At 45.0% G+C, this 12580-nt stretch overlaps 1 protein-coding gene across 1 annotated transcript in view; it reads right to left on the bottom strand.

The window, feature by feature from the left end:
• Window positions 1-12239, bottom strand: part of LOC141147236 (peroxisomal trans-2-enoyl-CoA reductase-like) — a 33041-nt gene extending 20802 nt beyond the window's left edge. The window contains exons 1-4 of the mRNA XM_073634411.1: window positions 12072-12239; window positions 5082-5215; window positions 3881-4046; window positions 88-169 (exon numbers count right to left, since the gene is read on the bottom strand). Coding sequence (XP_073490512.1) covers window positions 88-169; window positions 3881-4046; window positions 5082-5215; window positions 12072-12183 — 494 coding nt within the window. The 5' untranslated portion in view covers window positions 12184-12239. The remainder of the gene's footprint in view (window positions 1-87; window positions 170-3880; window positions 4047-5081; window positions 5216-12071) is intronic.
• Window positions 12240-12580: the final 341 nt, after the last annotated feature.

Below are 12580 nucleotides of genomic sequence, written 5' to 3'. Positions count from 1 at the left end.
TGCACCTCCAAGCGGTATATACTGTAGGAGGGGTGGTATACAGATTTATGGGATAGTGTATAATATTCAGAGAAAATGTACACTTACGACATTCCAGGAAAGCCCTTCCACATGTCTGCCACAATATTCACAATGGCTCCGCCATGTTCCCTCATCCAGGCATTGTACACTGCACAGGGACAAATGTCGGTAATTATTAAAGTAAAATGTAAACCCCATCACTAAAATCTCAAAAGAAGCTTTAAAAGAATCTTTTCAAAAGTCATTTTCAATCTTTTTTTAAATATGTAGGGTTCTCTAACATAATCCCTGGTGATCCTGCCATGAGCATCCTTTTTCAGGCACTTCCTGCTATAGGGTGACAACGCTCTGTTCCTGTCTCCCAAATGTGTTCCTGTGTTGTCACCCTGTCACATGGGCTTCTGGTGGAGACTAAGGTTGGCCATACGTTACACAAAATTTTCATGTGCGATTTACCTTTAGGATTTACCAAAACCATATAAAATATGTCACACCCGAGCACTATCAATTTGTATGCAATCAGGCAGGCCCCTTGCACTGCACAGTTGACTGTAAATCTAAAGGAAATGGAAGATGAAAAATTGTATATGTATGACCAGCTTAAAGCTGTCGTTTCAACACAAATTAAACAGATGTGGCCCCTTGCTGTTGCCACCAGGAACGCCTCCCTGCTATGCAGAGATCATTGGAGTGCGTGTAGAGATGAAGTGGCTGCAGAAAGATCAGTAGCACTGAGATGCAACAAAAGGATAAGGAAAAAATAGGTATTTTATTGAAAAATCATTGATATATAGTGCTTGAGCAAATTAAATTTGGGTATGATTTACATCTACATTAACCACTTCAGTCTCAGAAGGTTTTACCTTCCTGATAAGGCCATAAGGCGTTACTTTAACTGACAATTGCGCGGTCGTGCGACGCTGTACCCAAATACAATTTATGTTCTTTTTTTACCCCACAAATAGAGCTTTCTTTTGGTGGTATTTGATCACTTCTGCGACAATAAAAAATATACATATTTTCTACTTTCTGCAATAAAAAAAAAAAATTGTAAAAAAAATTTAAATTTCTTCATCAGTTTAGGTCAATATGTATTCTACTACATATTTTTGGTAAAAAAAAAAAAAATACGCCTATATTGATTGGTTTGCGCAAAAGTTATTGCATCTACAATCTATAGGATAGATTTAGGCTGCATTCACACCTGAGCGTATCCCTTTTTAGAAAGTCGCGTGATTTTTGCGGTGGTTTATTTTTTTTACCTATATATGTAGAATACATATCGGCCTAAACTGAGGAAAAAAATATTTTTTTTTATATATTTTTTGGGGATATTTATTATAGCAAAAAGTAACAAATATTGCTTTTTTTTTTTTTCAAAACTGTCACTCTTTTTTTGTTTATAGCACAAAAAAAAAAAAAAAAAAAAAAGGAGGTGATCAAATACCACCAAGAGAAAGCTCCATTTGTTGGGAAAAAAAGGACGTCAATTTTGTTTTGGTGTAACGTCACACGGCCGGGCAATTGTCAGTAAAAGCGACGCAGTGCCGAATCTCAAAAAGTGCTCTGATCAGGAAGGGGGGAAATCCCACTGGAGATTTTGCTAAACAAATGAAAAAAGAAAAACAAACAGTTTTCATAGTTTGTTAAAAATTTTTCCAAACAGGTAATTTTTCTCCTTCATTGATGTGCGCTGATGAGCACTAGGGATGAGCTGAACACCCTCCTGTTCGGTTCGCACCTGAACTTGTGAACAGGCAAAAAAATTCGTTCGAACACGCGAACACCGTTAAAGTCTATGGGACTCGAACATGAATAATCAAAAGTGCTCATTTTAAAGGCTTATATGTATGGTATTGTCATAAAAAGTGTTTGGGGACCCGGGTCCTGCCCCAGGGGACATGGATCAATGCAAAAAAAAGTTTTAAAAACGGCCGTTTTTTCAGGAGCAGTGATTTTAATAATGCTTAAAGTCAAACAATAAAAGTGTAATATCCCTTTAAATTTCGTACCTGGGGGGTGTCTATAGTATGCCTGTAAAGGGGCGCATGTTTCCCGTGTTTAGAACAGTCTGACAGCAAAATGACGTTTCAAAGGAAAAAAAAGTCATTTAAAACTACTCGCGGCTATTAATGAATCGCCGGTCCGACAATACACATAAAAGTTCATTGATAAAAACGGCATGGGAATTCCCGAACTGCAGCTGCCTTTCGGATATAGCGCGGGCGTGAAGTGGTTAACAACCAGTTAAGTTATTGCCCCATTCACGCACATGGCCAGGAATCCCCCCTGGCAAGGTACCCTGCATGTTGTGGGCTTGTGGCTTAATAAAAAAGCGCCCCTCACCCCCCCTCTCCTAGCTAGGTTGCATGCTCAGGCTAAGGGCCTGGTAAAGATTTTTAGAGGGACCCCAACACTTTCTTTTCTTACACGAGGTCCTCTATAAAACCCTATTTTAGACCCAAGGGGTCTGGCATGGATTTCATGGGGGGACCGAAGCATTTTTTCTTTTAATGGTGTACCCCCTTAAGATCCATACCAGACTCCAAGGGTGTGGTATGTGTTTTTTTTTTGGGGGGGGGGATTCTACAGAATTTTTTCCAATCCCCACTGTATCCCCACAATGCAGCACTTGTCCCGTCCCCTAGCTTATGACTGACAGCAGCAACAGCCAATCAGAAACTGGGGCACAGCATTCGTTTTACTCCAACCCCAGGCTATGCATTTTCTAAGGAAAATTATAATTGGCAGAATGCTCTAACCTGCTCCTGAAAAGGAGTAAAATGCATATGTGCCCCATTGCATGGTATCCGTGTTTTTTCCCCAATTAATGTGACCCTCTCTTAAAGAGGAAGTAAACCCTGATGGGTTTTACTTCCTCTTTGTCTCTTTGCCCACGGCTGGGCAAATGGGCGTAACCGTACGTCCCTTTTAAATTTGCCGTCGTCCCGCGGACTCGATCCCCAAGGGGATACCCGCGATCGCCTCAAGGAGAGGAAGAACGGGGAGATGCTGATGTAAACAAGCATCTCCCCGTTCTGCCTAGTGAGACAGTGTCCCTGATCTCTGCTCCCTGTGAGCGGAGATCAGTGTCGTGTCACACGTAGCCACGCCCCCCCACAGTTAGTAATCACTCCCCAAGACATACTTAACCCCTACACTGCCCCCTAGTGGTTAACGCCTACACTGCCGGTGTCATTTACACAGGAATCAGTGCATTTGTATAGCACTGATTGCTGTATAAATGACAACGGTCCCAAAAATGGGTCAAAAATGTCTGATGTGTCTGCCATAATATCGCAGCTACGATAAAAATCGCTGATCGCCGCCATTACTAGTAAAAAAAAAAAAAAAAATTATTAATAAAGATGCCAAAAAACTGTCCCCTATTTTGTAAACGCAAATCAATCAATAAACGCTTATTGCGATTTTTTTTACCAAAAATATGTAGAAGAATACGATCGGCCTAAACTGAGGATAAAAATTTTTTTAATATATTTTTGGGGGATATTATAGCAAAATGTAAAAAATAATGCGTTTTTTTCAAAATTGTCGCTCTTTATTTGTTTATAGCGCAAAAAATAAAAACCGCAGAGGCGATCAAATACCACCAAAAGAAAGCTCTATTTGTGGGGGGGGGGAAAGGGACGTCAATTTTGTTTGGGAGCCACGTCGCACGACCGCGCAATTGTCAGTTAAAGCGACGCAGTGCCGAAACGCAAAAAGTGCTCTGGATGACAGGACATCTATGGAGATTAGAATGCTGTTCTCCTGTGGGTCACCAGGGGGCGATGTTGCAAAGGCCATCCAACACCCCAAGCACACCTCTCATCTCTCTTCTGCTGTGCTCCCCACATACCGGCTTTGCAGCAGTAGAAGGTTCCGGTCAGGTTGGTTTCTATCACCGCATTCCATCCTTTGGCGGTTATCGCTTCGCTGGGAGACGGGAACTGTCCGCCGCCGTTGTTCACCAGGAAGTCAATCCGACCGTATTGCTTCAATGTAGCTTCAACCAGAGACTCCACCTTGCATTCAGGAATAAAGAGGGAAATAAATGAGCCGACATTGTTAACAGTGATGCACCGAAATTTCGTCTGCCGAAAATTATTGGCCGAATATAGGGTTTTCAGCGTTGTGCTGAAATTAAAAAAAAAAAAAAAAAAAAAAAAAGAAGTTCAGGGAAGTCCTCGTACTGCTGCCGGTGTTCTGTCCATTACTGCAGATCGACGGACAATGCCTGCGACGATCTGTGCATGCGCAGTAGTGCCACGTCACTCCACCTTATTTGCCGCTGGCGTGACGTCAACACTGGGCATGCTCAGATCGTCTGAGGCATTATTGGACGATCAGCAAAGCGCGGAGGCAGAATCGAATTGTCAGATTCAGGCCTCGCTCCCTCTGCGCGAGACTTCACCGATGACGTCGCAGGCGAAAGACGGTGGATTTCGGATGGTGTTCTGTCCATTACTGCAGATCGACGGATAATGCCTCCGACCACCTGCGCGCGCGTAGCAGTGACGTCACTCCAGCTGATCTGGACGTCAAAACTGCGCGTAGGCATTATCCGACGATCACCAAAAATGCAGAAGCAGAATCTAATCGTCAGATTCTGCCTCGCTCTCTCTCTGCGCATGTGCGAGACTTCACCGATGGCATCACAGGCGGAAGGTGGTGGATATTGGACGGTGCTCTGTCGACTACTGCGGATGGTCAGATCATGCCTCCAACGTTCTGCGCGTGCGCGGTGTGGGCGTCACGTTAGCTGATTGGCAGGTCAGCTGGCGTGACGTCACTACGGCGCATGCGCAGATTGTTGGAGGCATTATCTGACCATCTGCAGTAATCGACAGAACACCGGCACACGGGGTGCTTTACACTGTATGTAGTTGATGCTACCTGCAGTTTATACAGCGGCCAAATATGTTGGTAAAGGAAAGTTTGCTTTGGTCAGCTTGGCCCGTAAAAAAAAAAACTATTTAAAAAAGTGACATGAATCATAGGAGTTGCACGGACAAGACAATCTAGTGGCAGGAAAATGAAATTTTCGAACATTCCTGTACCTCTTCCTCTCTGCGGATGTTGCACTGAAGCGCAGTCACTGCGGACGGGTTTGCCGGGGAGATTTTGGAGACCAGATCCTTGGCGGCTTCTTTTAGCCGGTCCAGTTTCCGGGAGGCGATAACCACATTGCAGCCTGCGAATGAGAAATGGCGACAATTCTTACACTGCGCAAGGCAGAAAAATCACCTCAATGGCAATTTTCCGTTTGGAATCAAATTTATCTCACATGCTGCACCTGTCATCAACGCTCCGGAATATCAGATCGGTGGAGTGCGCACAATTTGCGGCTGAGAACAGGTGGGGGTTACAGATCTCAAGGACTGATCAGTGTACCGGCCAATCACAGCAGATCACACGACAATTGTTAGACAATGGATGGCTTTCCTTCTTGCCCTTCATTGTGTCGATAGCTGCGATTGGTCACAGTGATCACATGGTACAGACAGGGCCAATCACAGCTAGTCACAATACACGCTGAATTAATCAATTTCATTCAGTAAAAATGGTTGCTGATACCAATGGAATTCACTGGTAAAAGCAATCATAATGTGTGAAAAAAAAAAAATCCTGATCACTTCCCGAGAGTAATACAATGTTACTTTGGTAACGCTTTTTAAAAAACAAAAAAAATGTAAAAAAAAAAAAAAAAAAAAAGAAGGACAAAAATGTAATTAAAAAAAATAAATAAATTAAAAAAAAAAAAAAAAAAAAAAAAAAAAAAAGGGAAAAAGGAAAAAAAAAATTGTTTTTATTTTATTTTTTTACATACTGTCACCAGTCAGTATCCCTGATCATCACCACACCAGTCATATGATGACGCTGTACTGCACTGGTGACAGGATGTAAAAAAAATAAAATAAAACAAAAAATGTGAAAAACATTTAAAAAAAAAAAAATCTAAAAAAAACATTTTAGTTACCTAAGGTCTCTGTTAGACCCAATGTGATATTTCTCTATGATAACTAGATGATAAAATAAATCATCCTCTTTTGTTTGATAAAAATACATAATACTTATTAGAATCCACGTCTGTTAGATATGTCAATACTGATGACATACATATATATATATATATATATATATATATATATATATATATATATATATATATATATATATATCTGTTAGATCAACGCTTTATTTTTTGTCCTTATACATATACTGGTTACAATTTAATTGACACGCACCTATTCTTTTCTGATTTGACAATATATTTGTGAAAGTTACTGTTTACACTATTATATGAAATTCATTATTTGTACTTTTTTTTTTAAAAAACATTACAATAAAAAATTGTTGTAAAAGGAAAAAAATAAAAAAATTAGAAAAAAAAACAATTTTCTTTTTTTCATTTCTTCATTTTCCAAAAAATTGTGACCAAAAAAAAAAAAAAAAAATTACAACTCCAAAAGACTGGCCACGCCCCTTACGAAATACCTTGGACTGTCTAATTTCCAAAAAGTGGTTATTTGGATGGGGGGGGGGGGTTATATGTACTGTCCTGGCGTTTTTGGGCCTCAAGAAATTAGATTGGCTGTCAGGACATCAGGATTGGTCGATTTTCAGATATATATTCCATAGTTTGTGGACTCCATAACTTTCCTACAGACTAAATGATAAACACCGATTTGGGTTATTCTCACCAAAGAAATGTAGCAGAATACATGTTGGCCTAAATTTATGAAGAAAGATTATTTATTTGCAAAATTTTATAACAGAAATGAAGAAAAATGTTTTTTTTCACCCAAAAAAATTTTATTTTTTTTTGTTTTGTTTATTCAGCAAAAAAACAAAAACAAAAAAAAAAAAACACCCACTGCTGATTAAATACTAGGGAAAAAAATCGATATAAATCTTGAATGGAGTTGAGAGGTCAAATCGATTCAAAATTTAAGCAAATCGATTTATTTTAGATGTTTTTTTTTTTTTTCACCGCGCCGGTCCTTAGGAGCTGCAGGCAGGAGTTTCTAGGCGAGGCCGCGGCTTCGGCCTAGTCTGCGAGGCCGGACGCCGAGGACTAGGCCGGAGCCGCGGCCTCGCCTAGAAACTCCTGCCTGCAGCTCCTCAGGACCGGCGCGGTGTCCAAAAAAAAAAAAATAAATAACTTGATTCGAATCGTGAACCGAGTTTTTTTTAAGAAAATCGCAGATTTTTTTTTTTTTTAGAATATCTCCCAGCCCTATTAAATACCACCAAAGGAAAGCTCTATTTGTGTGAGAAAAATGAGAAAAATGTCATATGGGTACAGTGTCACATGACCGTGCAATTGTCATTCAAAGAGTGACAGCGCTGAAAGCTGAAAATAAGGCCTGGGCAGGAAGGGGGTAAAAGTGCCAGGTTAAGCTCTGGCCCTGAGCACGATGTTATTGCCCCCCCCCTGTCATGTTGCGTCATGTTATATGCGTCATGTTAGTTTCCTATGTACCTGTATCTGCTTACACTTGTACTTCTGTAACTTCAATAAATATTTATTGAAATGAGCAATGGTGAACACCATACCCCCCCCCTCCCTCCCCCTCCCCCGTTGTCTGCTTGTACTCATCTCCGGGAATGCTGAGCTATCAGTGCACATGTAGCAGTCTGGGAATTGGAGATCCCGGCTCTTCTCCCTCTTCACTGTGCAGCGCTTCCAGGACAGAGCAGGGTGATTCTGATTGGTCAGCTCCTGCACGGTCAACTGATCTGATCTGCCCCAGAAGTGCTGCAGAGAGAGGAGGGAGAACAGCGGGGATTTCAAATAATCAGACCCCTGGAGGGGCTGCATGGGCAACTTGGCAGAGGGGCGGGGCTTTCCTTTCACATGTAAATGCTGCCCCCCGATGGCTGCTGTGGGAATAATGTAGAATCAGCAGGAGAGATGGAGGAAGCACAGATCAACAGAATGGATAGAGCAGAAGCAGGGAGATCCTTACATTGCATCTCTTCAGGTGCAGCTTCTCCTTCAGCAAGGAGAACAGTGAGCAGCACAATACTGACATCCCCAAATCTCCGGAGACTGGCAGCCAGAGGCAGCGAGGCCTTAGATGATCTCACACTGCAGATATAGAATTATAAAGCTACAGAACAGGAGTTCCTAGGCACAGAAAGTACACTGATAATAGGGGTGCCTAGGCACAGGAAGCTGCATTGATATCAGGAGTGCCTAGGCACAGAAAGCACACAGGATCAGGGGTGCCTAGGCACAAGAAGTACACTTATCTCAGGGGTGCCTAGGCACAGGAAGTACACTGATCTCAGGGGTGCCTAGGCACAGGAAGTACACTGATCTCAGGGGTGCCTAGGCACAGGAAGTACACTGATCTCAGGGGTGCACAGGCACAGGAAGTACACTGATCTCAGGGGTGCCTAGGCACAGGAAGTACACTGATCTCAGGGGTGCCTAGGCACAGGAAGTACACTGATCTCAGGGGTGCCTAGGCACAGGAAGTACACTGATCTGAGGGGTGCCTAGACACAGGAAGTACACTGATCTCAGGGGTGCCTAGGCACAGGAAGTACACTGATCTCAGGGGTGCCTAGACACAGGAAGTACACTGATCTCAGGGGTGCCTAGGCACAGGAAGTACACTGATCTCAGGGGTGCCTAGGCACAGGAAGTACACTGAACTCAGGGGTGCCTAGGCACAGGAAGTACACTGATCTCAGGGGTGCCTAGACACAGGAAGTACACTGATCTCAGGGGTGCCTAGGCACAGGAAGTACACTGATCTCAGGGGTGCCTAGGCACAGGAAGTACACTGATCTCAGGGGTGCCTAGACACAGGAAGTACACTGATCTCAGGGGTGCCTAGGCACAGGAAGTACATATATACTATATTTCACGAGGAATTCAAAATAAAAAAAGGTAGACTTTTCGGATACAATACTATTTCTAAATTTACCATTATCATCAACAGTGAAAGTTAACCACTTGCCTCCTGTCCCACCTTTAAATGACGGAGGTACGGTGCGGCTCTCGTTCTGGGTGGACGGTATTGAGTTGGTTAAAGAAAAGCCCAATTTTGGGTAGAGGGAAAATCTTCCAATGGGAACATTAGATCTGGTGACCTGGGGGAAGGGGGGGGGCGTGCAAGGGGTTCCCTTAATTAGCAGGGATTTCCTCTCACTTCCTGTTTTGACTATGTGACAGGAAGTGAAGAGGAATCTCTACAATGGGGACACAGAAAGCAGAAAAAAAAATCCTCCCTCATTCTATCCAAAATGAAAAGAAAAAAGAAAAATAAATAAAAATTGCATTCAGTTCTTATTTAATACAATCACAAAAGGTGAGAACACAGAGGCAGGGGGACGGTGAGGGCCACTTCTGCTCCCTGCGCTGGCCTGGCACCGTGTGTGCGCGCTCCTCCCGTCTCCGCTCGGGGGGGGAAGGGCGCACATTTTGACATCTCTGGGTGGGCCAGAGAACCTCATCCCAGCACAGTGCTCGGACATTAGACTGTAAGCTCCTAGGGTTCAAGGCTGCTGTGCATGGTATTATGTAATGCTCAGGGTCTTCTATATAACGGATGATGATCAGACCATTTTTTGTCATGTGACGATCTGCGGCCATCCAGGAGGACCGTTCTCAGGGGTGAAACTGATTGGACGGGGTTAGAAAATGCACTTTATCTCCTGCGATAAGCCGAGGTTGGGATTGGCTGCAGACTGTAAAACACCCCCCCCCCCCCCCACATCACTGCTGTAACCTCTTCTTGCTTATGCAACCTATCGCTCCCTAAGAACGATGAGCCAATGGGATTACCTACCAAAGGATTTGTATTTCTGTCCATCCAGGCCTGAGATTTACACAGCTCTGACACACAGCACAACCAAGACTGGTGACTTGATTTTTTTCTCTGCTGCAATTAAGTAAAACAAATCCTGGTCACCCCCCCCCCCCCCCCCCAAACCTGTGATTGGACAGTGAAGAACATGTTGCAGCATTTCATCTCTCTGCTCTCTCCTCCTGTCAAGTTTTCCCTCGAAGAGTGACACTGAGAAAGTTTCTATAGATACATTTATCTGTGTGATCTATATCTGCCAGAGGTCAGATTTATCCGGACAATGATACAGCACAAATCAGAAGAAGAATCATCTGATCCGATCTGTAGGGGGCGCCACATACCATCCAATGGTAGTCCTTTCTGAGTAGGCAGATCATCCACCACACACCCATCCCCCACCGCCTGGGCCAATCAGCCTGCAGATACCAATTCTGGGACCCGACAACTCACAGCCTGCTGAGTCACGTGACCTGGACCTGCTTCTTATGTCCTGCAGAACTACAAGTCCCAGCATGCCCTGCCACCCAGACCACCAGTCACATGACCTGCCCATGTCCTGCACTTATATATGCCCCACATCTGTCATCCAGATATTGGGTCACATGACCTGGAGAACTACAAGTCCCAGTATCACCTGCCAACTACATCCTGAGTCACATGACCTGCCCATGTCCTGCGGATATATATGCCCCATAATGTCTGTCATCCAGATATTGAGACACATGACCTGTACTGGCTTATGTTCTGGAGAACTACTAATCCCAGAATGTCCTGTCATCCAGATCCCAAGTCACATGACCTGTACCTGCTCATGTCCTGCAGAACTACGAGTCCCAGCATGACCTGCCACCGACATCCTGAGTCACATGACCTGTACCTGCCCAACTACAAGTCCCAGCATGACCTGCCACCCAGATATGGAGTCATATACCCTGTGCCGGCTTATGTTCTGGAGAACTACTAGTCCCAGCATGCCCTGTCACGCAGATCCCAAGTCACATGACCTGTACATGTCCTGCCCTTATATATGCCCCATGATGTCTGTCATCCAGATATTGAGTCACATGACCTGTACCTGCTCATGTCCTGCAGAACTACAAGTCCCAGCATGACCTGCCATCTACATCCTGAGTCACATGACCTGTACCTTCCCCACTACAAGTCCCAGCATGACCTGCCACCCAGACCCCAATCACCTGTGCCAACTTATTTCTTGGAGAACTACAAGTCCCAGCATGACCTATCACCCAGAAATGGAGTCATATAACCTGTGCTGGCTTATGTTCTGGAGAACTACTAGTCCCAGCATGCCTTGTCACCCAGATCCCAAGTCACATGACCTGTACATGTCCTGCCATTATATATGCCCCATGATGTCTGTCATCCAGATATTGAGTCACGTGACCTGTACCTGCACATGTCCTGCAGATGTATATGAGCCCCAGGATGCCCCGTCACCTAGACCTTGAGTTCCAGGACCTGTACCTGCTCATGCCCCGGAGAACTACAAGTCCCAGCATCACCTGCCATCTACACCCAGAGTCACATGACCTGTACCTTCCCCCACTACAAGTCCCAGCATGACCTGTCACCCAGACCCCAAGTCACATGCCTACTTATTTTTTGGGAGAACTACAAGTCCCACCATGACCTGTCACCTAGATATTGAATCACATTGACCTGCCCCTGAGCAGGTCCAGGTCACACCCTTCAATATCTAGGTGACAGGTCATGGTGGGACTTGTAGTGGGGAAGGTACAGGTCATGTGACTCTGGGTGTAGATGGCAGGTGATGCTGGGACTTGTAGTTCTCCAGGGTATAACCAGGTCATGTGCCAATATCTATCCAACAGGTGATGCTGGGACTTGTAGTTCTGCAGGACATGACCAGGTGTGGGTCATGGGACTCCATATCTGTGCTGGTCTTGCATGGCCTGGCATCACCTGTCACCCAGATATGGAATCTTCTGACCTGTCCATGTCCTGGAGAACTACAAGTCCCAGCATCACCTGTCATCTACATCCAGAGTCACATGATCTGTATCTGCCCCCACTACAAGTCCCAGCATGACCTGTCACCCACACCCCAAGTCACATGACCTGTGCCAACTTATTTATTGGAGAACTACAAGTTCCGGATATGAAGTCACATGTCCTGCAGAACTACAAGTCCCAGCATTCCCCCCTTATCAGCAGAGAGTTCTCCGGGAAGACACACGAACATACCCAGTCCCAGCAGCTCGCCGGCGATGGCCTTCCCGATCCCGGTGCCCCCTCCGGTCACTATGGCCACCTTGTCCCCGAACAGCCCCGGGAGGAACACACTGCGGGCAGCCATGACCAGACTCCGCCCCCTGACTCCGCCCCACACCTCACACGGCTCTTCCACACGGGGGGGAGGAGCTTCACTTTGCCCCTCTCCTGCCTAGTGCCGCCCCAACCCTGCCCACCACCTAACTCTTCACGCCTGCTACCAGGCAGGCCCCGCCCACTGCTCCACTGAGCCTGGGCCTGGGAACGTCTTCATTCCATTGAGCGCACCGCCCACCCCTGCAGGCCCCGCCCCTCTCCTGTACATTGGCTATACCGCGCTGCTCACTCTGTACGTCCCGCCCCTCTTCTGGACGCTGGCTGTACCGCACCGCCCACCCTGCAGGCCCCGCCCCACTCCTGTACACTGGCTTTACCAGTGTAATATATTATTATTATTATTATTATTATTATTATTATTATTA

This window comes from Aquarana catesbeiana, linkage group LG06, assembly GCF_042186555.1.
Source record: "Aquarana catesbeiana isolate 2022-GZ linkage group LG06, ASM4218655v1, whole genome shotgun sequence".
Lineage (NCBI taxonomy): Eukaryota > Metazoa > Chordata > Amphibia > Anura > Ranidae > Aquarana > Aquarana catesbeiana.
This window is presented reverse-complemented; position numbering and strand designations above follow the sequence as displayed.